At 43.6% G+C, this 27,324-nt stretch overlaps 1 protein-coding gene across 1 annotated transcript; it reads right to left on the bottom strand.

Moving 5' to 3' along the window:
• On the bottom strand, positions 1 to 25,051 carry LOC114233571 (filaggrin-2-like). The gene is made up of 4 exons (XM_054712252.1): positions 24,914 to 25,051; positions 18,497 to 24,116; positions 12,686 to 13,645; positions 1 to 110 (listed from the first exon to the last, which is right to left on the bottom strand). Exons 1-4 carry the CDS (start codon positions 25,049 to 25,051, stop codon positions 1 to 3), a joined length of 6,828 nt encoding a protein of 2,275 aa, XP_054568227.1.
• Between the last annotated feature and the right edge of the window lie 2,273 nt (positions 25,052 to 27,324).

The following is a 27,324-nucleotide window of genomic DNA, read 5'->3' as shown; positions in this document are numbered from 1 at the left end:
TTATTCATTCAACAAGCATTTGTTTTCAGCTAACGTCTCACCAGTCACCATGCTTGTCAGAGGACTATCAATGATGAAGATATGTGTCCTGTCCTCAAAGAGTTCATAATCTAATGAAGAAAGCAGACATGTAAACAATGTGATGTGTTTTATAATAAAGGCATTTATAAATTATTATGAGAGAACAGATGAGGAAACAACTCATTCTCTTCTATTTTTAACATTTTCCCTCAGCTTTATTGAATAATAATTGACAAATATATACATTTAAAGTATACAATGTTCTGATTTGATACACATTGTGGAATGATTATCAACATTGAGATAATTAATCACCTCATATACTTAACACTTTTTGTGTGTTGTGGGAATGCTTAAAATATACTGCCAGGAACTTCTTGTTTTTGTTTTTTAGGAACTTTTAAGTATACAATATAATACTATTGACTATAGTCACCATGATTAATATTAGGTCCTCAGAACTATTTTGCTTATAACTAAAAACTTGCACTCTTTGACCTAAATTTTTCTATTCCTCTACTCCCCAGCTCCTGCAAGCCACATTTCTATTCTTTGTTTCTATGAAATTGGCTTTTTTTTTTTTTTTAGATCCCACATATAAGTGATACCATACAGTATTTGTCTTTTTCTGTCTGACTTAATTCATTTGGAATTCCAGGCTCATCTATGTTGTCACAAAAGACAGGATTTGTTTTAAGGTTGAATAACTTTCCAGGTTATAAATATATCCTACAATATCTATATTTATTTACCTATTGAAGGGCATTTTGGTTGATCTATATCTTACCTATTGTGAATAATGTTTTAATAAACATAGGAATGAAGATATCTCTTTGAGATAATTAATTTCATTTTCTTGGATATATACCCAGGCGTGGGGTTGCTGGATTGAATAGCCGTTCAATTTTTAATTATTTGAGGAACCTTTATACAATTTCCCAAAAATGTCTATTTAAAAAAATGCCTATTTTTAAAATTGGGTTATTTGCTTTTTTGTTACTGACTTGTATAAGTTCTCTATGTATTTTTGATATTAATCCCTAATCAGATATATGGCTTGTAAATATTTTCTCTTATTCTGAAGGTTGCTTTTTTCAATTTATTGATTATTTCCTTTGCTGTACAGAACTGTTTAGTTTGATGTAGTTCCACTCCTTTATTTTAATTCATTCTTTTAGACAGATCATAAGGAGTTGGTATTTGAACTGAGGTCTAAAGAATGCACTTATTGGATTGTGTGGGAAAGAAGAGGAGATGGATTTGAAAGGCCTTTTGGAAAGGACTTGAAAGCCATGGTAAGTGAATATTATCTTACTTACATTGCTTAACAGGTGAAGAGTTTTTTAAGTAGAAAGGGACAGGATCAGATTACTTTTATTAAAATAACTTTGCTAAGAATATGGATGGTGAATTGAGTTTTGATACATTCAAGGATGCTGGCATTTTGAAGAAAGGAGAGATAAAGTTTCAAACAAAAGTGTTGCTTTTGGAGAAGGGAGCAGACATTTCAAAAGTAGAGCTCACAGATACATTGAAGTGAGGACTGAGGGAGAGCGAAGAACAAGAGGCAATAGTTTAGAGCAAGCATGCCAAACTTGCAGCCTGCAGGCGCCTCATGCCTCGTTTATTTGGCCCGTGTTAGCCTTTGAGTTTGACATGCTTGGTTTAGAGTCTTGATAGGCAGCTTTGAGAGGGGCAAGCTCAATAAAGTATGGTGTGACAGGTGGATAGAAGAAAATTATTGGGGGGGAAAAAAGAAAATGATGGAGAAGCTAGGAAAGGAGTTTAGATGGGCAGGTGATGGGGAGTTGGAATCAACAATATCAGTTAGTGGGGATCAGGACCCTAGGGTCATCTTTTAGGCCAGAATTTTAACTTGGGAAGTAGGAAAAGCTGAAAAACCAAGAATAGTTCCTAACATGAGACACCAAGGCACAAGGAGCCAGATAGAGACCTTGGTATCTCAACTGAGAGGGATCAAAGCTAGTGTAGCAGCACAGGTGACCTGATCCTGATTCCTGAGCTTTGGGGAACTTCCATCCTTAAATTCCTCCTGCTGAAGGTCAGTATTTGTTCTGCCTGATGGAAATCTTGCTGAACTTCCAGAACCTGAGGACCCCTCTATTTGTTCTGCACCCACTTTTTTATCAACTTTGACTTTAGTCTCCTTCTGCAAGCCTCCTGTTATTTGTCCATCATAATTCATCACCTACACCCTGTAGATTAGGCAGATGTTTGATTGATAATCTCCATGATTATTGGTGTAGCCTAGTTTTAGACTTTGAGTACACCACACCCCAGTATAATCAGGGGAGGCCCCAAAGTAGCGCACCTGGCTTAGTTGTATGGCCAGAAGGGTTGCATAGTCTAATGTCTGGGAACTGATAGGTTCATAAGGTGAATATCAGAACCAAGTTTTTAAAAGCTATTTACTATTAATTATTTAATGTATTATGATCAGAGACTGTAGGCTATATGATATTGATCTTTCAGAATTTATTCCTTAATAGCCCGAATGATCTATTTTTCTGACTGCATAATATATACTCGAAGAATGCATATTCTCAGTTTAGTGGATAAAGAGTTCTATATGTTTGTAATAGCTTGAGCTGGATAATCTGTTTTTTTAGTTTTTAAAAACAGCTTTATTGAGGTATAATTGATATACTAAGAATGGTGCATATTTAATGTGTATACTGTAATTTGATAAATTTGGACATGTGCAAACACCTGTAATATCAACAACACAATCAAGATAATAGATATATCCAAAATCTCCTAGTTTCCTTTGTCCCTTTGGTGTGGTGGTGGTGATGGTGTGTGTGTGTGTGTGTGTGTGTGTGTGTGTGTGTGTGTGTGTGGTATGAGACTTACTCTCTCTTTTTTCTTTTTTTGACACCTACCCTCTTAACAAATATTGAAGTGCACAATATACCGTATTATTAACTACTAGAGGCCCAGTGCATGAAAATTCATGCATTGGAGGGAAAATCCCTCAGCCTGGCCTGCCCCTCTCACAGTCTGGGAGCTCTCGGAGCGGGAGGCAACCAGCGATCAGAGGAAGACAACGCCGCATTACACTTCTACTGCTGCCACTGCTGGCAGTGCAAGCCTTGGCTGGCCCTGGTTACCTGAGCGTCGGGCAGCCCTGGGTGGCTGGGCAGCTGCCATCTGAAGCTTGCCTGCACCTCAGGCCAGCCCTGGGCAGCTGGGGAGCTGAGGGGACTGGGGGACTCCGGAGGCAGGCGTGTGGAGCGGCCACGCATCTGTCGCCCCAGCGGGGCTGAGAGGACTGAGTGTCACCATCTTGTGGCTGTGGGTGCTGTCATCTTTGAGGGTGGGGCAGTCAATTAGCATATTCCCTTGTTATTGGCTGTGGGTGCCACCATCTTTGAGGGTGGGGCAGTCAATTAGCATATTCCCTCATTGGCTGAGGGTGCCATCATCTTTGCGATGGTGTGAGGGTCAATTAGCATATTCCCTCTTTATTAGATAGGATAGGTGCTATGTCGTACAGCAGATCTCTAGAACTTAAGCATCTAGCATAACAAACTTTATATAATCTATTAAATAACTCCCCCTTTCCTGCTTCCACTGCCTCTGACAACTATGATTCTGTTCTCTGCTTATGTAAGTTTGACTATTTTATTTATTTATTTTTTAAAAATCCTTACCCAAGAACATGCGAACATGCTTAGAGAGAGGAAGGGAGAGAGAGAAAAACATCAGTGTGAGAGAGAAACATCAAACACTTGCCTTCTATGTGTAACCCAACCAGGGATCAAATCTGAACATATGGGAATCAAACCGGCAACCTTTCGGTGCACAGGATGACACTAAACCCACTGAGCCACTCCTGCTGGGCTAAGTTTGACTATTTTATTTTTTTTAATTTTTTATTATTTTTTAAGTTTTTTAAAAATAAATCTTTATTGTTCATAATATTACAGTTCCTCTTTTTTCCCCCCATAGCTCCCCTCCACCCAGTTCCCATTCCACCCCATGCCCTTATGCCCCCCCCCCCACTGTCCTCATCCATAGGTGTATGATTTTTGTCCAGTCTCTTCCTGCACCCCCCATACCCCTTTTCCCCCAAGGATTGTCAGTCCACTCCCTTTCTATGCCCCCGATTCTATTATATTCACCAGTTTATTCTGTTCATCAGAATTTTTATTCACTTGATTTTTCTTTTTTTTTTATTCACTTGATTTTTAGATTCACTTGTTGATAGATATGTATTTGTTGTTCATAATTTTTATCTTTACCTTTTTCTTCTTCCTTTTCTTAAAGAGTACCTTTCAGTATTTCATATAATACTGGTTTGGTGGTGATGAACTCCTTTAGCTTTTTCTTATCTGTGAAGCTCTTTATCTGACCTTCAATTCTGAATAATAGCTTTGCTGGGTAGAGTAATCTTGGTTGTTGGTTCTTGCTGTTCATCACTTTGAATATTTCTTGCCACTCCCGTCTGGCCTGTGTAGTTTCTGTTGAGAAATCAGCTGACAATCATATGGGTGCTCCCTTGTAGGTAACTAACTGTTTTTCTCTTGCTGCTTTTAATATTCTCTCTTTGTCTTTTGCTCTTGGCATTTTAATTATGATGTGTCTTGGTGTGGTCCTCTTTGGATTCCTTTTGTTTGGGGTTCTGTGCGCTTCCTGGACTTGTAAGTCTATTTCTTTCACCAGGTGGGGGAAGTTTTCAGTCATTATTTCTTCAAATACGTTTTCAGTATCTTGCTCTCTCTCTTCTTCTGGCACCTCCATAATTCGGATGTTGGTACTCTTGAAGTTGTCCCAGTGGCTCCTTACACTATCTTCATATTTTTGGATTCTTTTTGCTTTTCCAGTTGAGTGTTTTTTGCTTCTTTGTATTCAAATCTTTGACTTGATTCTTGCAATCCTCTAGTCTACTGTTGGATCTCTGTATATTATTTTTTATTTCAGTCAGTGTATGCTTAATTTCTAGTTGATCCTTTTTCATATCCTCTAAGTTTGACTAAAGATACCTCATAGTGAAATCATATGGTATTTGTCCTTCTGTGACTTGGTTATTTCATTTAGCATAATGTCCTCTGGTTTCATCTGTGTTGTTGCAAATGACAGGACTTCATTCTTTTTTTATTTATTATATTTTTACTGATCTCAGAGAGGAAGGGAGAGCGAGAGAGAGATAAAAACATCAATAATAAGAGAGAATAATTGATTGGCTGCCTCCTGCATGCCCCACACTGAGGATCGAGCCAGCAACCTGGGTGTGTGTCCTGATCGGGAATCCAACTGTGACCTCCTGGTTCATAGGTTGACCCTCAACCATTGAGCCACGCCAGCTGGGCCCTTTGCTGTAGGTTTTTATTTCCATGATAAAATGAATGATTAACCTTTTCTATTAACAAATAGAAACTCAGGTTAGATAAATAAATAACCCATATTTAATTATATATTGTTTATTAGAGTCATAACTAAAGCAAAATTACAAAAAAAAAAGATGGAAAGAGAGAGATGGAAAATATATGTCAGTAAACGCTAATAAAATTAATATCAGATAAAACAGAGAGTTGCTTAAATGGTCTGGAACAAGAAAAACAACAAAATAAGGTTTGACCTAGATGATCTTCAGTGTACTTTTCAGCTGTGAAATTCTGTTAAAGGTAATCATTAAGACTCTTTTATACTGTTCTTTCTTCTCTGTCAAACTCCCAAAACAAACACAAAATAATTAACAAGTTTCATCAACAATTAAATGAAGATTATAATATCTAATTTTCAAAGTTAATATGATTATTAAATGGAATAATTCATATAAAGCTCTTTACCATGGTTTGCACATAGTAAGCCAAAAGCAGATATTTAAAAAAGAGAGATGTAATGGAATTTATTAGTGTTACAACAGCAACTTTGAATCCCTCAGCCAATAAATAAGTCTGGCTTGTGTTTTTTTGTTGTTGTTTGTTTGTTTGTTTGTTTGTTTTTAGTTCCTTGGAAAACTGTGATTAACTTTGAAATAGTTAATGAATAGGGCTGAAAAAGCTCTAAAAGTTGACCTCTGAGATTAGGAAAACCAGTTGAAACCCAGTGAAATGAGAGTTTAGTTCTGTTCAGAACCTAGAAAATGATAGGTACTCAATCATTGTTAGTTTCCCCCCAAATTTGGCCCCATATTCCACATATTTTCTCTTTTTTCTCACCTAGAAGATCCAAGGTCTAGAAAGCTTATTAAATCTAAGAACAAAGAATCGAGTTACACTTTTAAAAGTGATCACTAAAATGTTCTATGGCAGTGCATCTCAAAATGTGGTCTTAGGGTACCTGTGAAGTAAAAACGTATTATTATTTTCAGAATATTACTAAGACATTATTGGGTGTTTTTTTTTTCAGTCTCATTCTCTCACAAGTGTATAGTAGAGGTTTTCAGATGCATGATATTACAACAGATTGAATGCAGAAGCAGATACAAGTATCCAGGCATTGCCCACATTAGTGAGATTTGCAAAAATGTGAAATAGTGATACTCTTATTAAGTTTTTTATTTTAGAAAAATAGTTATTTTATTATCATTTTTAAATCCTCACCTGAGGATATGTTTTTATTGATTTTAGAGAGAGAGGAAGGGAGAGAGAAACATAGATTGGTTGCCTCCCATACCCACCCCAACTGAGGATCAAACCTGCAACCTAAGGATGTGCTCTGACTGAGAATCTGCAACCTTTTGGTGTCTGGACGATGCTCCAACCAACTGAACCACCCAGCCAGGGCAGATAAATAGTTATTTAAAAAAATATGTTAACATGTATTGGATTTATTATTAAACTAGAGGCCCGGTGCACGAATTCATGCACGGGTGGGGTCTCTCAGCCTGGCTGGTGATCAGGGCCCATCAGGGCTGATAGGGGCCGGCCAACCAGTGAGGGACTGTGGGAGGGCTCCAGGGAGTATCTGGCCTATCTCACCCAGTCCCGATTGGCCAGACCCCAGCTGCAAGCTAACCTACTGGTCGGAGCGTATGCCCTCTGGTGGTCAGTGCACATCATAGCGACCAGTCGACTGATCAGTCAGGCACTTAGCATATTAGGCTTTTATATATATAGATAAGTATATATTTTTTAACTTTGCTGTTTTAATTTCTTATATGGAAAATAGTGATGGATATAATCCTATCTAATAATAGACAAATATGCAAATTGACCATACCTCCGACACGCCCACAAGCCACGCCCACCATCCAATCAGAGCGAGTATGCAAATTAACCCAAACCAAGATGGCTACAGCCACAGAGAGCAAGGTTTCCTAGGTAACAGAGGAAGCCAAGCTTTCCACCTGCCCTTGCCAGGCCTAAGCCTCCACTCAAGCTACAAAGTTTCAATTATAAAAGGTAAACACATTCAAACAAATGGCGGCAGAATGGAGCTTGAGAGAGCAGGCCAGAGTTGCCACCGGCAACAGGGGAAGCAAAGCTTTCTGCACACCCTGGCCGGGCCCACCCGCTTAAGGCAACAAAGTTTCAATTATAACCCCAACACAAATGGCTGCCGGCCTCGGAGGGAGCCCCAGGCTTGGCTCCGCTCCAGGCTACAAAGTTTCAATTGTAGAAGGAAAATAAATTCCAGATACCAGGGCCTCTGCTTGGGTGGCCGGCCTGCAAACCACCACAGGCCCCTTGCTCAGGCCGCCCCACACCCCAAAGGAACCCCCACTTGATCCGGGACACCCTTCAGGGCAAACCAGCTGGCCCCCACCCCTGTACCAGGCCTCTATCCTATCTAATAAAAGAGTAATATGCAGATTGATCATCACTGCAACACACAATATAGCTGCCCCTATGTGGTCAAAGATCCTGCCCCCATGTGGACACAAGATGGCCACCACAAGATGGCCAGCAGGAGAGGGCAGTTGGGAGGCACCCGGCCTGCAAGGAAGGGCAGTTGAGAGGGACCATGCCTGCAAGGGAGGGCAGTTGGAGGTGATCAACCCTGTAGGAGAGGGCAGTTAGGGGTGACCAGGCCGGCTGAGGAGGGAAGTTGGGGGCAAACAGGCTGGCAGCAGAGTGGTTAGGGGGTGATCAGGCTGGCAGGCAGAAGCAGGTTAGGGGCAATCAGGAAGGCAGTCAGGCAAGCAGTTGGGAGCCAGCAGTCCTGGATTGTGAGAGGGATGTCCGACTGCCTGTTTAGGTCGGATCGGGCCTAAATGGGCAGTCGGACATCCCTCAAGGGGTCCCATATTGGAGAGGGTACAGGCTGGGCTGAGGGACAACCCCCCTCCTGTGCACGAATTTCGTGCACCGGGCCTCTAGTCTCATATGTTGATTTCCCTGGTGAACATGTAAATTATTAAAGGACAGGGATGGTATCTTTCTCATCTTTGTAACTTCAGTGCTAAGTACAGGGTCTGTCAACTTAGTTATTAAAACTTCTCTCTAATGAGTGAATGAGTGAATGAGTGGTGCTGATGTTCTATTGACAACACCCTCATTATCTGGATCATCTGGATTTTGTCATCAAACTAATCAGAGAGTGATTGATCAGTCTAGCCTACATTGTCAGATTGCTTGATGAAGGACAGCTATAAAAATGTATTTTGTCACACATAGGTGGAGTGCAACCATCTATTCTTATAGGCTTGGTAGCTGAGCCTGACAAAACGTACCAGGAAAGGCAGTAGGAAGAGTGAGGCAAGGATTTGGAAGAAAAGAGCAATAGGAACTAGATAGTAATGTTCCTGAAAAATAAAGACTGTCAGGTATTCCCCTACTCCCCCAAATATTCAAATTTAGGGTGTATGTGTGTGCTTTGGGAGGCAACATAACCCTTGTCTAGCCCTGAAATTGCACCAATTAATAACAGTTGCTGACTTAATGCATTTTTTAATGCTACTTGAAATAAATTAGTTTGAGTGAGATGTTATTTTGTTTGTTTATTGGTTGATTGGTTTTTAAGACACCCAGCCAGCTGAGCAATTCAATAATATCAGAGCTTGTAAACATATTCAGCTTGAGAATTTGAGGAAGAAGAAGGGTTGAATTATTGTCTTTTAAAACCCCTCTTGACAAAAAGGAAGGAAAGATACTGCCGAGTGAGGCATGGAGAAGTTTTTTAACATTAAACATTTAAATTAAAAAAAATTAAAGTTAACATTTAAAAAATTTAAAAGTCTTTCTCTCTCTCTCTCTCTCTCTCTCTCTTTTTCTCTCCCTCCCTCCCTCCCTCCCTCCCTCCCTCCCTCCCTCCCTCCCTCCCTTCTTACTTTCCTTCTTTCTTTCCACCTATCTATCTAAAAGAAGATACATGAACCGATTTTTAGAGGAAAGAAAGTAAGGGAAACCAACATTCGATGTATGCTCTCTAGGTGTTAGAGTTCTGTGTTGGGTAGCCTGGTGGCGTAGAAGACACCTGGGCTTTGGGTCTGACTTGAATTTGCCACTTTGCTGGTTACCAACTATGTGTATTTCAGGAAGTTTTTTAAACTTCCATAACCCCCAATTTTGCAAGGTTGTTGTAAGGGAAGTGTCTGAAACATAGTAAGTAAGCATTCAATACATTTTAGTTTTCTTTCTTTAATCCACTGTGGAATAAATAACACAAATATTTAATATTTTATATGAAGTAAAAGAAGTAGGACTGAAACTGTTTTTTGATTCCCAGCCCTAGAGGAATCTAGAAGTAATAATGACTTTAAACTGGGGTTTATTTGCCTACATTGGTATCTGAGAGATACTGTTGTTTGTTTTTTTTGCCCAAGCAGATCATCCCATTTGTATATTCTTGGTGTTTCCTCTTCTCTAGGAGCCTTCCTGTGGGAAACTGCTTCTCCTGCCTTTCATGTATATGTTCTCATGAGGACTGATAACCAGTCATCCCTTAGAGCCTTAATTTTAGAGAAACTAGGCAAAGCCTGAAACACATCTAAGTGATTGGCAATCAGAGAGTGAGTCTCCATTTTCTCCTTTTCCTAATTGTTGTATTTCATTTATAGGCAGTAGGAGGACACAATATTTTTGTCAGTGTATATTATGGAGAAATGAAAAAAAAAATCAGCAATATAAGAGCAATTTAATATATTTAAAAAATCTTTAGGAAATGGACATGTGTCCCTTGCAAATTCCATACTTGTGCTAGGTAGCTTCATAAACTAAGGGAAAACTTGTAAACTTCTACTGGTAGGTAACTCTGTGTACTTGTAAGCAGAGCTTTGGTCACTTTCACTTATTATGCTTTCCAAAGATTAGATAAGATGTTGCTTAAAATAGGTTTCAGACTCCTATTTGTGTGCACGAGTTTCAGTTTTATATCCTACATATGAATAAAATCATATAGTTCTTAGCTTTTTCCCCCCTGACTTACTTGACTGAGCATAATATTCTCAAGGTCCATCCATGTTGTTGCAAATGGCAGTATTTTTAAATCTTTTCTTATGGTTGAGTAGCATTCCATTGTGTATATGTACCATATCTTCTTTTTTTTTTAGAAAAAATATTTTAAAAATATGTTTTTATTGATTTCAGAGAGGAAGGGAGAGGGAGAGAGAGATAGAAACATCAGTGATGAGAGAGAACTGCCCCGGCCAGCGGGGTCTTCTAACGAGGGTACCGAGGCGGCGCACCTAAGAGAATGAGAGACAGACAAGGGACGCAGAAGAATGGAGGCAGGACAAAAGGGTTTCTGATCAAGCCTCAAAATTTTATTCTTACAGTGTTCCTTATATGTGGTTTCTAGAAGGGGAGATGCCTAGGAGGGGTGGGGACTTAGATAATCGGCTAAAGTAAAGGGTGTGGCGGTTGAAGGGCGGCTACAGAAGGAATGCTTTGTCCTCAGGCAAGAGGAAGTGGGCCTAGTTTCCGTGACTGAAGTAAGGTCAGAGTTAATCCTTTGACCAACTCTTGGCTCCTGACATCTCCTCCCTTTCTGTTTAAGAAACAGGAGTGGGCATTAATCGACCGAGGAGACATTGACCTGGTTCCTCCCGTGGGCTTTGCACACCCACCGTGTGTCGCTCTTGACATCTTTTGGGGAGGAGAGGCAGAGCCATTATTTTTATCGATGTCAACCTCTATGCAAACCAGGTATACTCTCAGGGAAATCCAGAGGAGGTTGGAAAAATGTCCCGACCTTCCCTTGCAATGCTTTGCTCTGCACTCGGTTCGATACCCATACCTCTGGCTCTGGCTAGAGCGTAGGTAAGCATCCCTCTGGTTAAGATGCTGTCCCCGTAGGGAAGGAGCGAGTCTGGGTCCGGAGGTGCTCGCGCTCTTGGTAAATCGAGTCCCACCTATCGGCCATTTCCAGGCGTTGATAATGAATCTGAATGGGTTTTGCTAAAGCTGAATCTATTTGCTGTTTTACGAGGTCGGTTATTTTTCTAAATGCCCAAGGGCCAAATGTAAGAATAAGGAGAAAACCAACAAGGGGACCAAGGATGGGGAGGAGGTAGGGGAGGAGTCCATTAAGTCCACTCCAGAGCGGGTTCTCAAATAGCTCTTTTCGTCTCTTGACGAGGTCTTCTTGTAGCTTCTTGATCTTGTCTCGGACGATGCCAGACTTGTTGGCGTAGAAGCAGCATCGTTCCTGTAGAGCCAAACATATCCCTCCCTGTTCTGCTGTGAGTACGACTTCTGCTAAAGAATCAATTTGATCCTGAAGATCACTAATGGTCCCCGAAAGAGCTTGGACATCATCAATTAGTTTTGTGTAGGAGTGTATTGCTACTCCTAGACCTGCTGTGCCGGAAGCTACGGCTCCAGAGACCCCTAGACCTACAACTAAGGGGATGAGCTGGATAGCTCGCTTACTGCGTCCAGCAATGTAGTCAAGGCTGGGTAGAGGGATAGGCTCGTTCCCCGGAATAATATCAATATCGGGGAGAACAATGGCCTGTATGCATAGCCCCGTCCAGTTTGTAGGTAGGGCCGTGAAGGCCATGTTTCCTCCGCACACAAACACTTGCCCGGGAGCGGGACAGAGAGATAAGGTATAGTTGACAATAGAGGAGCAATTTGTAAAGGTAGTGAATCCTATGTCTAAATCATAGCTATCATTTTGGGGGTGGCTTTGTAAGCACAGGGATGTATTAAATCCTATAGGTTGGATCCTAAAAGGCAAGCCAACACTACAGTTCCCCTTAGGTTGTACATCGGTAACCTGAAGGCTGGCCAAGGAGGAACTGCCACGCCCTAAGATCAAACCAAATGTTTCTGGAGGTAAGGGTCCAAAAGCCTCAGTGGAAATAAGTTGAATGCCTTGATCTGGTATTAATATTGTATCGGAGGCGGAACAGAGGTCCAGTCCTGCGCTTCCTGGGGTGGCGTGGCAGAGGGAGCTGATGCCTGGGTGGGAAGAATCTGTTGCGGGGCGAACCTGATGGCCCCTTGGTTCGGCACCGTGTTCGGGGCCGGGGGCTGGCCCCTCGAGGAGTTTCCCTGCCGGGGTGGAAGGGCTTTACCCTCGATATCTGTTTTTGAGTGACATTCATTAGCCCAGTGGAGACCGCATCGGCACCGAGGGCAAGCGGTCTTTGGGGGAGCCCGTGGTTGTTTGCCACTGGGGCAATCCTTTATGAAGTGTCCTGGCTGTTTGCAATTAAAGCAGGTTTTTTGTTGTGTATTTGGCTGTTTTTGGGTAAAATTTTCTAGAGCCGCTCCTATAGCCAATCCAATGGCGTGGGAGGTACCTATACCGGAGAAAAGTTTAATATAATCAGAGAGATTGCCACATCGATGAGGTCTTATTGCCTCTTGACAGATAGGGTTAGCATTCTCATAAGCGAGATGCTTCACAAAGGCACTTTCCGTTTCACCTACCCCCACTAATCTTTCAGCCGAGTCCGTGAGGCGGCTGATAAAATCACTGTAAGGCTCGTCAGCTCCTTGGTGAATTTTGGCTAGCGAGGTAGTGGCAGAATCCTTAGTGGGGAGACGGCGCCAAGCCTTAAGACCGGCGACTTGGATTTGGGCTAGTAAACCAGGGGGAAATTTGGCCTGGACTTCATTGGTTTCATAGAGGGGTCGGCCAAGAAGTTTATCTCTGGTCCACCAGCGGGAGTTTTTACTTTCATTATTACGTTGGGCTGTTTCTCGGCAGTTCTCAACAAAGTCTGTACGCCAAAGGACATAATCACCTCCTGAAAGCGTGGCTCGAGCTAAGGATAGCCAGTCATTAGGTGTGAGCCATTTGTCACTTAAGCTTTCGAGAAGGGCGATGGTAAAGGGGGCTGTAGGGCCATAGTTATTGACTGCGGCTTTAAGATCTTTAAGATGTTTAAGGTTAAGGCGGCGGTATTTTTGTTCAGATGTGTTACTCTGGCTAGGGTTGGGGTCTTCAGTGTCTGAAGCTTCATTGCCTGAGTCTGGAGTTTGATTTTGAGAGTCAGAGCCTTCTTCTGGTAAGTTATCTTCTTCCTCAACAGCTGTAGGGCGGGAACCCTGACTGCGGGTGACGGGAAAAGTGTGGAGGGTGGTTTTTGAAGGGTTTGGGTTAGTAGAGAGGGTGGTAAGTTCTGCCTCGAGGGCTTGGACTTCTTTAATAAGCTGGAGGTGTTCACGTTTTTGTTGGAGGATTTCTTTTAAAGAGGATATGTCTTGGGTAAGAGAGACCTTAGCTTGTCTGATGGGGTCGAAATTAAAGGGTGGATTTGGAGCTGTAGCACGAAAGGAGGAGGATAGTAAAAGGTGGGGGGGGGGGTTGTAAAAGGTGGGGGTTTAGGCTCTTGAAGAACAGGAGCAGTGAGACCCCAGGGATTCTCACCGTTGTGATAATGGGCAGCTTGTTCATCAAGGGTTTCCTGATCTTCCGGGGAGAGTTTATCATCGAAGGGTGTTTTATTTAAATCTTTAAGTGAGGGATAGATACCGGGGACTTTGGTACTGGGGGTAGGATGGGGTTTTTTTGTTTTTTCTTTAGGTGAGTCATCTGGTATATCTACCGCGACTGACGGGCAAGCTGAGGACGGGCGGGAGCTGTCTTTTAAGACTGTCTCTCCTGTTTTTATTATATCTTTTATAAGGTTCCAGTAAGAGAAAGCGGATTCCCTTACTCCTCGTGTCCTGAGGGACTCCTTGGGCCCATCGAGGAATACCTCGTGAGAACTGAGAGAGGTGCCCATGTCGATGCGGGAGCTTCTCAATTTTTTTGCCTCCTCCGCGTAAGCCTCTGGGACGTATAAACCCTGTACCAGGTCAGCCCTGAGTTTCCGTTGTGCCTAGGACAGTTGTCTCGTCAACGATCTCCGTTTGCCCAAAGGCCCCTGCTCGCGTATCATAGGTCGGGATGTATAAGCCCCATGCCAGGTTAACGACCACTAAGACAAAGTGAGCTCAGGGTTTGCGAGAGACGTGACAAGGAACCATCCAGAGACAAAATACTCCTCAGGGTGATTCAGAGTTCTCGCTCAGCCAGATCACAGTACCCTTAAGTCTTCCCGGATCGGCGAGACGAGTGCTTATTAGCGGACTGGGGGTTGAAACGAGAAGCTCAAAGTGTAGGAAATCCGTCAAGGGGCATAAAAATTCGTTCTCACAAGGAATTCACTCTTAAATCTTTGTCTGAAAAGATCATCTGCAAAACTCAACTGCGATCATACTCACGGGCGGGCAGCTCCGCGGCGATCAAGGGACAAGTCTTCACTCACTGCGCGTTCTGCGGCGACTCAAGGGGGTGTCCGGCCGGACCGATGTGCAGATGTTCCCCGGAGAGCCGACCCTCGGGCCCCACGTTGGGCGCCAGAAATGCCCTGGCCAGCGGGGTCTTCTAACGAGGGTACTGAGGCGGCGCACCTAAGAGAATGAGAGACAGACAAGGGACGCAGAAGAATGGAGGCAGGACAAAAGGGTTTCTGATCAAGCCTCGAAATTTTATTCTTACAGTGTTCCTTATATGTGGTTTCTAGAAGGGGAGATGTCTAGGAGGGGTGGGGACTTAGATAATCGGCTAAAGTAAAGGGTGTGGCGGTTGAAGGGCGGCTACAGAAGGAATGCTTTGTCCTCAGGCAAGAGGAAGTGGGCCTAGTTTCCGTGACTGAAGTAAGGTCAGAGTTAATCCTTTGACCAACTCTTGGCTCCTGACAGAGAACCATTGATTAGCTGCTTCCTGATGCCCCACACTGGGGATCTAGCTCACAATCTAGGCATGAGCCCTGACCAAGAATCAAACTGTGACCTCCTGATTCATAGGTTGACACTCAACCACTGAGCCATGCCTGCTGAGCTGTACCACATCTTCTTTATCCAATCCTCTATCGAAGGACACCTTGAATAATGCTTCAATGAGCATAGGGGTACATATATCTTTGTGAATACACGTTTTCAAGTATATACCCGGAAGAGGGATTGCTGGGTCATATGGTAGATCTGTTCTTAATTTTCTGAGGAATCGTCAGACTGTTTTTCATAGTGGCTGTACCAGTCTACATTCCCACCAGCAGTGAATGAGGGTTCCCTTTCATCTACAACCTCTCCAACACTGAGGGAAGGGGGTAGAGAGCTGGGGGTTAAAGAGGGTCTAATATATGATAGAAGAATATTTGACTTTGGGTGGTAGGCACACAGTACAATATACAGATCTTATAATGTAGAAATCCACACCTGAAACCTATATGATCCTGTTAATCAATGTCACCCCAGTAAATTTAATTAAAAAAAAAGTTTCAGAGTCTGTGAATGGCCCTTCAATAGTGCCAAAGTTTATTATTAGAGAGGAAGATGCCCTCTGCTGGCTTGATTTATTTTATTTTTTAAAATATATTTTATTGATTTTTTTACAGAGAGGAAGAGAGAGGGATAGAGAGTTAGAAACATCAATCAGCTGCCTCCTGCACACCCCCTACTGGGGATGTGCCCGCAACCAAGGTACATGCCTTGACTGGAATCGAACCTGGGACCCTTCAGTCCGAAGGCCAATGCCAGGGGTCCTCAAACTTTTTAAACCGGGGGCCAGTTCACTGTCCCTCAGACTGTTGGAGGGCCGGACTATAGTTTTAAAAAAACTATGAACAAATTCCCATGCACACTGCACATATCTTATTTTGAAGTAAAAAAACAAAATGGCAAAAACACCTGCATGTGGCCCGCGGGCCGTAGTTTGAGGACGCCTGGCCTACGCTCTATCCACTGAGCCAAACCGGTTTCAGCTGGCTTGATATATTTTCAATCAAATCTAATTTTGCCTGAATCTTCTTTTACTGTTTTTTCACTTTCTCTTGTCCATTGCCCCTAAGCTTATATGTATACTCACGATTGATTGCATTAGAGTGGTCAACACAGATTTCACTGAGCATGTATTATTATTATTGTTTAAAAAATATTTTTATTGATTTCAGAGAGGAAGGGAGAAGGAGAGAGAGATAGAAACCAGGTCAATCCATGACCTCCTGGTTCATAGGTTGACAGCTCAACCACTGAGCCACGCCGGCTGGGGGAGCATGTAGTATTATTTTAGATCTTTTCTCGTTATCAAAAACTCTTGGAACATTTACACTTCAATAAGCAACCGATGCATGCCAGGTGTCTAGTACACACTGACCTTCAATTTCCCACATTCAAAGGTCATTTTTATCTAGAAAGTTTGAAGAAAGAAGAATTTTATCTTTGTTTCTCCTAATTTGGCCACTGAAATCCGGGCATGTGTCCCCACTGAGAATTGAACCTGCAACCTTTGGGTGCACAGGATGATGCCCAACCAATTGAGCCACACTAGTCAGGGCAAGGGTTATATTTTTAATCATTTTTCTTTGACTGAAAATTTAGGACACCATTAGCCTTCACTGCCATTAGCCTCCATTGGCAGTGATATTTCAATTAATATCTTTGACAGAGAGAGTTTGTGGTGCATGACTCATTTCCAGAGCATGGATTGTCTCAGTGTATAGCTCTTAGGATTATGTTTAATGATTTTTGTAATGATCATTATTAACAAAAGCATCTGAGGTCAACCCATCAATATAAAGCATTTCTTTCTGTAAATGCTTTGGACAGTAATTACATTGAGGAAAAGATCAGATATAATTAAGTTTATTGAGTTTTGCCTTCTTTGAATTCCCTATTGTTGGTATCTGATGCTTTACTGCCCTCTAGGTGTTCAGAGGTAGAAGGAAATGTGCACCTGACCTCATGACAGGGATCTTTGTGTTGTGAGGATGAAAGAGAAGCAAAACTATACCTTGATGAAAAGTTTATTGTCAATTCTTTGCAGTACAATTTTCTGGATCCTATATCCAGGAGGTCATGACAATAAGTTCAAAAGTAGTAGTACAGAGTTCCAGTGGTGGCACAAAAGAAGCAATTCTTCTGAATCTTCAATAACATAACATTCTTTGCTCAGTACATGGAATATGTTACAATGCTATTAGAGAAAAACTGGCTCCTGAACCATGTCTCTTAGCTCTCTGCATAGGTTTGTCAATAAATAATTGAAACAAAACTGGAAAATCTAAAATTTGAATTTCAGAAAGATAATTGCCCATTTTATCCCAAAGCACCCAAATCACTTTAGTCATAGAGTATTAAATATAGTCCCAAATGCCATTTAGTTCTTCCATTCACTGTTTTTTAGCCAAAGAGCTCAATAGTTAAGGAGCCTTACAAAAAAAGAAAACACCTTGCACCAAACAAAAGAGTAGCACAGTTAAAATATGTATACCCCCACTACCAAAAGAAGGGATCATGTTAAATATCTCAATAACATGTGTATGGAATTTCTTCTTTGAGTTAGTTCTTGTTTTAAGTTAGTTTTCTATTATCTTCATATTATTATTCAAAGTAATAGTACTTTTGCTCTTGGATATATTTATAGAATGGGGTGATGTTATCTAAATGAGGACCTAAGTCGGTTCTTCCCCTTCTATGGTAACCCCTGGTTTCAGAGTCTCTTGCCTGCTTGTTATCCATATGCTGACTGTGTCTTCTGATGCTCCCTAACATCCTTGATTCTGACTCTTGCTTTTGCTTACCCCCGCTCCATCCAGTTGTACTGCTTGATGAATATCTATATCTATACTCCTCAGTTCCTGTGTGATCTTGGTTCTGAAGAGAGTGATTGGAAATGGATCTTTCACTTCTGCTTCTGCTGTCACTTGCCTGTCCGTAGCTATCGCTTGAATGGCCATGGCTATATACTTGCCTTTCATTGGTGTTGAATCCAGATTGATCCTGGACATCTCTGGATTGTCCATGACGTGATCCCTGTCTTGCAAAACTTATACTGGATTCTACCTGATCTTGAGAAGATGTATCTCCGAAATGCTGTTGACCAGATCCATATATATCAATTGTATTGAAGTCTGACTGTCTATGCCCAGGTCCTGATTGTTTATTAATCGGTTTCTCCCAATCTTCTGAACCCACTTTACTATTATTATGGGATCCATGCCTAAAAGTTGAACTAGATTCTGAATGGCTGTGAACTGACACTTGCTTGTTTTCAGTTCTGTTCCTTGGCCAAAGAGGGCTAGAATTGTGACTGCTTGTTCGACTACCCCCTGAAGGTCCATACCCACATTGCCCATAGTCATATCCTGCACTTCCATAGCTACCGTGTTTCCATCTTTGACTTGATCCATGATTTTGTCTTCCACCTGCCTGTCCTGATTGTCCATGAGCAGTTCCCTGTCTCCCTTTGCCAGAGGATCCCCACTCTCCATGCTGAGATCCAGCCTGGCCATGACTGGACCCTGAGTGTCCCTGTGAGCCTGCGGAATGCGATTCACTGCTACTGTACTCACTGTGACTAGATCCGCTTCTCCCACTTCTGTGAGATCCTGACTGTGAGGAATGCCCATGACCTGCCTGCCCATGTATGTGGGTGTCTCCTGACTGTCCATGAGTAGTTCTCTGTCTCCCTTTACCAGAGGATCCATGCTCTCCATGCTGAGATCCAGCCTGGCCATGACTGTATCCTGAGTGTCCCTGTGAACCTCTGGAATGCGATTCACTGCCACTGTACTCACTGTGACTAGATCCGCTTCTTCCACCTCTGCCAGATCCTGACTGTGAGGAATGCCCATGACCTGCCTGCCCATGTATGTGGGTGTCTCCTGACTGTCCATGAGTAGTTCCCTGTCTCCCTTTACCAGAGGATCCATGCTCTCCATGCTGAGATCCAGCCTGGCCATGACTGGACCGTGAGTGTCCCTGTGAACCTCTGGAATGCGATTCACTGCCACTGTACTCACTGTGACTAGATCCGCTTCTTCCACTTCTGTGAGATCCTGACTGTGAGGAATGCCCATGACCTGCCTGCCCATGTATGTGGGTGTCTCCTGACTGTCCATGAGCAGTTCCCTGTCTCCCTTTACCAGAGGATCCCCACTCTCCATGCTGAGATCCAGCCTGGCCATGACTGGACCCTGAGTGTCCCTGTGAACCTCTGGAATGCGATTCACTGCCACTGTACTCACTGTGACTAGATCCGCTTCTTCCACCTCTGCCAGATCCTGACTGTGAGGAATGCCCATGACCTGCCTGCCCATGTATGTGGGTGTCTCCTGACTGTCCATGAGTAGTTCCCTGTCTCCCTTTACCAGAGGATCCATGCTCTCCATGCTGAGATCCAGCCTGGCCATGACTGGACCGTGAGTGTCCCTGTGAACCTCTGGAATGCGATTCACTGCCACTGTACTCACTGTGACTAGATCCGCTTCTTCCACCTCTGCCAGATCCTGACTGTGGGGAATGCCCATGACCTGCCTGCCCATGTATGTGGGTATCTCCTGACTGTCCATGAATAGTTCCCTGTCTCCCTCTACCAGAGGATCCATGCTCTCCATGCTGAGATCCAGCCTGGCCATGACTGGACCCTGAGTGTCCCTGTGAACCTCTGGAATGCGATTCACTGCCACTGTACTCACTGTGACTAGATCCGCTTCTTCCACCTCTGCCAGATCCTGACTGTGAGGAATGCCCATGACCTGCCTGCCCATGTATGTGGGTGTCTCCTGATTGTCCATGAGCAGTTCCCTGTCTCCCTTTACCAGAGGATCCATGCTCTCCATGCTGAGATCCAGCCTGGCCATGACTGTATCCTGAGTGTCCCTGTGAACCTCTGGAATGCGATTCACTGCCACTGTACTCACTGTGACTAGATCCGCTTCTTCCACCTCTGCCAGATCCTGACTGTGAGGAATGCCCATGACCTGCCTGCCCATGTATGTGGGTGTCTCCTGACTGTCCATGAGTAGTTCCCTGTCTCCCTTTACCAGAGGATCCATGCTCTCCATGCTGAGATCCAGCCTGGCCATGACTGGACCGTGAGTGTCCCTGTGAACCTCTGGAATGCGATTCACTGCCACTGTACTCACTGTGACTAGATCCGCTTCTTCCACCTCTGCCAGATCCTGACTGTGAGGAATGCCCATGACCTGCCTGCCCATGTATGTGGGTGTCTCCTGACTGTCCATGAGTAGTTCCCTGTCTCCCTTTACCAGAGGATCCATGCTCTCCATGCTGAGATCCAGCCTGGCCATGACTGGACCCTGAGTGTCCCTGTGAACCTCTGGAATGCGATTCACTGCCACTGTACTCACTGTGACTAGATCCGCTTCTTCCACCTCTGCCAGATCCTGACTGTGAGGAATGCCCATGACCTGCCTGCCCATGTATGCGGGTGTCTCCTGACTGTCCATGAGTAGTTCCCTGTCTCCCTTTACCAGAGGATCCCCACTCTCCATGCTGAGATCCAGCCTGGCCATGACTGGACCCTGAGTGTCCCTGTGAACCTCTGGAATGCGATTCACTGCCACTGTACTCACTGTGACTAGATCCGCTTCTTCCACCTCTGCCAGATCCTGACTGTGAGGAATGCCCATGACCTGCCTGCCCATGTATGTGGGTGTCTCCTGACTGTCCATGAGTAGTTCCCTGTCTCCCTCTACCAGAGGATCCCCGCTCTCCATGCTGAGATCCAGCCTGGCCATGACTGGATCCTGAGTGTCCCTGTGAGCCTGTGGAATGCGATTCACTGCCACTGTACTCACTGTGACTAGATCCGCTTCTTCCACTTCTGTGAGATCCTGACTGTGAGGAATGCCCATGACCTGCCTGCCCATGTATGTGAGTGTCTCCTGACTGTCCATGAGTAGTTCCCTGTCTCCCTCTACCAGAGGATCCCCACTCTCCATGCTGAGATCCAGCCTGGCCATGACTGGACCCTGAGTGTCCCTGTGAGCCTCTAGAATGCGATTCACTGCCACTTGACTCACTGTGACTCGATCCCCTTCTTCCACTATGATGTGCTGAGCTGGATTGGCTTGTTCTAGACCCATGCTGGTCAAAGCCAGAAGACTGACCTGAACCAGATCCCTGTTTTCCAAAGCCGGAGGACTGACCTGAGCCAGATCCATGTTTGCCTTGGCCAGATGACTGACCTGAGCCAGACCCATGTTTTCCAAAGCCTGAGGACTGACCTGAGCTAGACCCATATTGTTCAAAGCCTGAGGACTGACCTGAGCCAGACCCATGTTTTCCAAAGCCTGAGGACTGACCTGAGCCAGACCCATGTTTTCCAAAGCCTGAGGACTGACCTGTGCTAGACCTATGTTGTCCAGAGCCAGATGACTGACCCGAGCTAGAACCATGTTTTCCAAAACCAGATGACTGACCTGAGCTAGACCCATGTTGTCCGGAGCCTGAGGACTGACCTGAGCTAGACCTATGTTGCCCAAAGCCTGAGGACTGACCTGAGCCAGACCCATGTTTTCCAAAGCCTGAGGACTGACCTGTGCTAGACCCATGTTGTCCAGAGCCAGATGACTGACCCGAGCTAGACCCATGTTTTCCAAAACCAGATGACTGACCTGAACTAGATCCATGTTGTCCGAAGCCTGAGGACTGACCTGAGCTAGACCCATGTTTTCCAAAGCCTGAGGACTGACCTGAGCTAGACCCATGTTGTCCAGAGCCTGAGGACTGACCTGAGCTAGACCCATGTTTTCCAAAACCAGATGACTGACCTGAGCTAGACCCATGTTTTCCAAAGCCTGAGGACTGACCTGAGCTAGACCCATGTTGTCCAGAGCCTGAGGACTGACCTGAGCTAGACCCATGTTGTCCAGAGGCTGAGGACTGACCTGAGCTAGACCCATGTTGTCCAAAACCAGATGACTGACCTGAGCTAGACCCATGTTTTCCAAAACCAGATGACTGACCTGAGCTAGACCCATGTTTTCCAAAGCCTGAGGACTGACCTGAGCTAGACCCATGTTGTCCAGAGCCTGAGGACTGACCTGAGCCAGATCCTTGTTGGCCATGGCCAGAGGACTGACCTGAGCTAGACCCATGTTGTCCGAAGCCTGAGGACTGACCTGAGCTAGACCCATGTTGTCCAGAGCCTGAGGACTGACCTGAGCCAGATCCATGTTTGCCTTGGCCAGAGGACTGACCTGAGCCAGACCCATGTTTCCCAAAGCCTGAGGACTGACCTGAGCTAGACCCGTATTGTTCAAAGCCTGAGGACTGACCTGAGCCTGATACATGTTGACCATGGCCAGATGACTGACCTGAGCCAGATCCATGTTGTCCAAAGCCTGAGGACTGGCCTGAGCCAGATCCATGTTGGCCATAACCAGATGACTGACCTGAGCCAGATCCATGTTGGCCATAACCAGATGACTGACCTGAGCCAGATCCATGTTGGCCATAACCAGATGACTGACCTGAGCCAGATCCATGTTGGCCATAACCAGATGACTGACCTGAGCTAGACCCATGTTGTCCAAAGCCTGAGGACTGACCTGAGCCAGACCCATGTTGCTCGAAGCCAGACGACTGACCTGAGCCAGACCCGTGTTGTCCAAAGCCTGAGGACTGACCTGAGCCAGACCCGTGTTGTCCAGAGCCTGAGGACTGACCTGAGCCAGATCCGTGTTGACATTTTGAATATTCATTTGATGTACACCCTTTTTGACGAGAGTTACTAGACTGTTTACCAGACCCTTGTTGACCACAATTAGAAGACTGACTTACTCCAGACCCATATTGACTACCACAAGAGGACTGCCTTGATCTTCTTCCCTGTTGACCACAATTAGAAGACTGACTTGATCCAGACCCATATTGTCTACCACAAGAGGACTGCCTTGATCTTCTTCCCCGTTGACCACAATTAGAAGACTGACTTGATCCAGACCCATATTGTCTACCACAAGAGGACTGCCTTGATCTTCTTCCCTGTTGACCACAATTAGAAGACTGACTTGATCCAGACCCATATTGTCTACCACAAGAGGACTGCCTTGATCTTCTTCCCCGTTGTCTTCCACAGTTCTGTGGTTGACAACAGTTCTGTGGTTGACAACATGCCGGGGATCCATGTCTTCTTCTATGACCAGAAGATTGGCTACAGGAGCGAGGCTTACATTGACCATATCCAGAGGACTGACTTCTTGAGATACATCTACGACCTTGTCCTCCACTATTTTGTGATTGACAACCTGACTGAATACAGCTAGATTTATTTCCTTGCCCTCCATATCTGCCTGCCTGACAGGAGCTGGAAACACATTGTCTTCCTCCACACCCACTTGAGTTGATTGAATCACATGCATAGCTTTGTCTCCCACTATCTCCTGAACCTTTAGAGCTAGATGCAATAGCCTCTAATCCACGTGACAGATCACCATGACCTTTTCTTCCCCCACTCTTAAATCCAGATTCAGATTCATATTCATATTCCTCCCCGGATTCCCTAGAGGGGCTCACTGAGTGACCAGAGCTAGACCCATGGCGCCTTTTCTCAAAACCCTCTTGTTTCTCTGAGCTAGATAAACTACCTTGCTTTCCCAGCCTTCTGGAGTGGGACCTATGTCTATGTTTTGCAGTTCCCCTCAAGCCCCCATGCTCCTCTCCCTCACTCCAACTTGGATTTTTAGAACCTGATTTCTGTCCTGATGTATTCTCATCTTCTTCTTCTGTTTCACTTCCTTCCTTTTGGTGCCGGTGACCATGACTACGCTTCTGCTTCTTTGACCCTGAAGCTTTGCAGTATTCTTTGCTGAGAACGTTGTTGCAGGCCATAGCCAGCTTGAATACCATCAGAAGAAACTCAGTAAAGTCCAGTCTTCGGTCATGATCTCGATCCAGCATATGCATAATGACCTCCACCGTGTCTGGATTATCTGGGTTCTGTATATGAGCAACACACCAAAGGAATCTTGATCAGCCTAACCCAAATACTCAGCTAAAACATTCAGATAGGACTATGAAAATTGTAGATGTTTGACATGAAGTATTTTTAATCCAATCAAGGATTGCTTTAGGCTAAGGCAGACTAATAGGACCCAGCAGGTATGAACAAGTAATAAAAACAATAAAGACTATTGGAATCCTCAGAAAAATGCAGTTCAAGGACCTAAGTTAGAGAACTAGGTACTCAAACATGGCATACAGGAAGGAGTTGGATAAACTAAGTTCAGTACTGATGTGTTTTAGTTTTGCATACATTTAAAACATATGCTAATATATTCTATGTTAGGATCTATAATTTCAAAGTTAATAGCTGCATCCTTTCCAAGTAGATGGGGGGAAAAACCCATGTATTTTGTTTTCTGTTTTTAGTTATCCTGGCTACTTGGTCAACTGCCCCTGTACATGACTTCTCTTTCTATAGTTTTTCTTCCCCATTTGATAGGGTAACTTATTAATTCATGTCTTAGTACAGATTTCATTTTCTGCTCTTTCAGAATGGGAAGTCTGGGAGGCATGAAGAAGTCTGAGGGTCCACATGGTGGAAATATACAAGAAAATAACAGTCACTTTTCTAAAAATAAACATTGCCTCAACAGACTTTCTGATGTCCCAAAAAAGTACTGCTTATAGAGTTTTCTCCAAGACTACTGGAACTAATATTAGCTAATATTTGATTATATAACAGAGAATGTACAGGACCGTAGGAAACTTTAGTCCTAGCACACGATCCTCACCTTCAGAATTGGCCGAAACTCTTTTTGCAGAAGTTCCTTTAGCTCATCTTTGCTCAGTGTGCCACATTCCCCATCTTGGTTGGTGTATTTGTAGAAAACATCAATGACGGTAACAACACTTCTTAAGAGGTCGGTCATCTTTTTGCACGTTTAAGTGAACCTAAAGAGAAAAACAAAAGAGGCTATCATTCATTTTCTTTCCTTTGAATTTATAGGCAGTTCTGATTTTAATAATCGTCATCGTGAGTTTTCAAATCTCTTGTCTCTTTAAAACCTAAAATACCTCAAAAAGTAAAGATGGGTCAGGATGATACAAAACCTTTCAACACAGTGAAAAATAACTTCATTAACATTAGTCATGGACATGTTACTGGCTGAACTGGGACTAAATCTCAGGTCTCCCATGGCCTGGATGAATATATTCTTTTCTTAATGTCTCAACACTTTGTGTACTTTGGTATCCTGGGTATTGTCCTGGGGTTTCCAAAGTTTCTAGAACCGCCCAGACATATTTCCCCAGTTTCTCTTGCTAGTTTCACTGATTTTCTAGAGGCAAAAGCAACAGACCTTCTACCAAAAGCTAAACTGGACACTTAAGACCTTCAGAAAAAAAAATGGGCAAAGTGAGCCAATGCTTTCTTGGCTTTCCAGAGGCCTGAGATAGCCCTCCCGAGAGCTTAGGAACTATCCTAATCTCAGCCCTTGACCTAATTCATCCCTCAGGGAGAAAGGCTCAGAAATGCAGGCAGCAATTTGACTAGTAGATGATTTGATCTGGGAGCTCTGGGAACTGACACTGAACAAGGAAGGGACTCTACAACAGTGCCAGCCTCCCCCCCATTTGAGCTGGGCAGTCCAGAAAAGATGGCATACGAAAAGACTAGGAAGAAAGTGTGGAATGGCCTGTAAGAAGACAAACTTCCATTGAATTACTCTTCTCCACAATGACAAATTTATTCTAAAAAAGTCCCAGAATAAATTAAACTAACCAAACAAATAAGCAAATAAAAAGAAAAGAAAAAAATATAATATAAATGACAGTGATTAGAAAAAAAAGATACACTAGTAGAAATAGAAAAAAGGAAAGAAAAAAAAAAGAAGAAGAAGAAGAAAGAAAGGCCAAATATATATTAACTCTGCCTTAGCTCAAATTCTTGGATTTCTGCTGTGGACAATGACCAACCAAATATCCATCGGTATAGCTGGATAAATTTTCTCTCACCTGGTTCACCAAAGGAACAAGTAGGAAAAAAGCCTGATGAAGCTTGCAGGGTGACAATGATGGAGATAGTGGCTCTTATATAGCTAAACATGTGGGTGCTGCCCTCTGTGGGATGGACTGATTAATTTCCAATCAGACCTAACTCCACCTCTGTCCCTGTTTACCTTCCTACTTCTTTGCATTCTCATCTATGAGATGATTGTAGGAAGGCTGGCATTGAAGCCCCTTCCAACATGAGGACATGCTGCAGGGCACCTTTTTTCAGGGCCATACACTTGAGAAAAGCAGAAGCTGTGTTTTAGAGGACTCGTGTAGGTCATCCCCTTTATCTAGTACCACGAAAGGTAGCAAACTGTAAGGTACTTGGCAGGTATGCAATAAATGCTTATTTAATTGATATGAACGTAGGTGCCCTGGCCAGGTGACTCAGTTGGTTGGAGAGTCATCCGGTGAACCAAAAAGGTTTCAGGCTTGATTCCCAGTCAGGGCACATACCTAGGTTTCCGGTTTGATCCCCTGTTGGGGCATGTATGAGGCAACCAACCAATGTTACTCTCTTATATCAATTCTCTCTCTCTCTCTCTTTCCCCTCTTCCCCCTCTCTCTATAAAAATCAATAAAAGCATACCCTTGGGTGAGGATTAAAAAAAAAAAAGAAAATGAACGTAGGCCATTAAGCTCACCTAACATGTCTTTTTGCAATAATTTCCATTTATTGAGAATTTACTATGTGCAAGATATTATGCTGAATACTTTTCACATATCATCTCATTTAATCTTCAGCACATTTCTATGGGATATGTATTTTTCCCCATTTTACAAATGAAGAAATAGGTTCAGAGAGTATGCGAGTCATCTCTAAGTTCATACAATTAATAGGTGGAGGAACCAGGGTTTGAACCTATATCTACCTTATGACAATGCCCTTGCTCTCAACCTTTATACCAGCTTATCTCTGTGTTTGGATTACATATGCCTATTATGCAAAAGTTATGCTTTGTTTTAGGAGTATCAGGTCCATCCAAACACATACACAAAAATGAAAGAATAATAAAAAGAGTGCTGTCAGCCAGGAAGAGAAGAAACATATTCTCTGGCCCTTTGAAGGCTCTTTTCTAGACTATAAAGGTATAAGTTAATGGGCTAAACACAGAAGTAATGTTTTCAGATGTGCTCAGAGTGAATTTAG

Source organism: Eptesicus fuscus, chromosome 22, assembly GCF_027574615.1.
Source record: "Eptesicus fuscus isolate TK198812 chromosome 22, DD_ASM_mEF_20220401, whole genome shotgun sequence".
NCBI lineage: Eukaryota > Metazoa > Chordata > Mammalia > Chiroptera > Vespertilionidae > Eptesicus > Eptesicus fuscus.
This window is presented reverse-complemented; position numbering and strand designations above follow the sequence as displayed.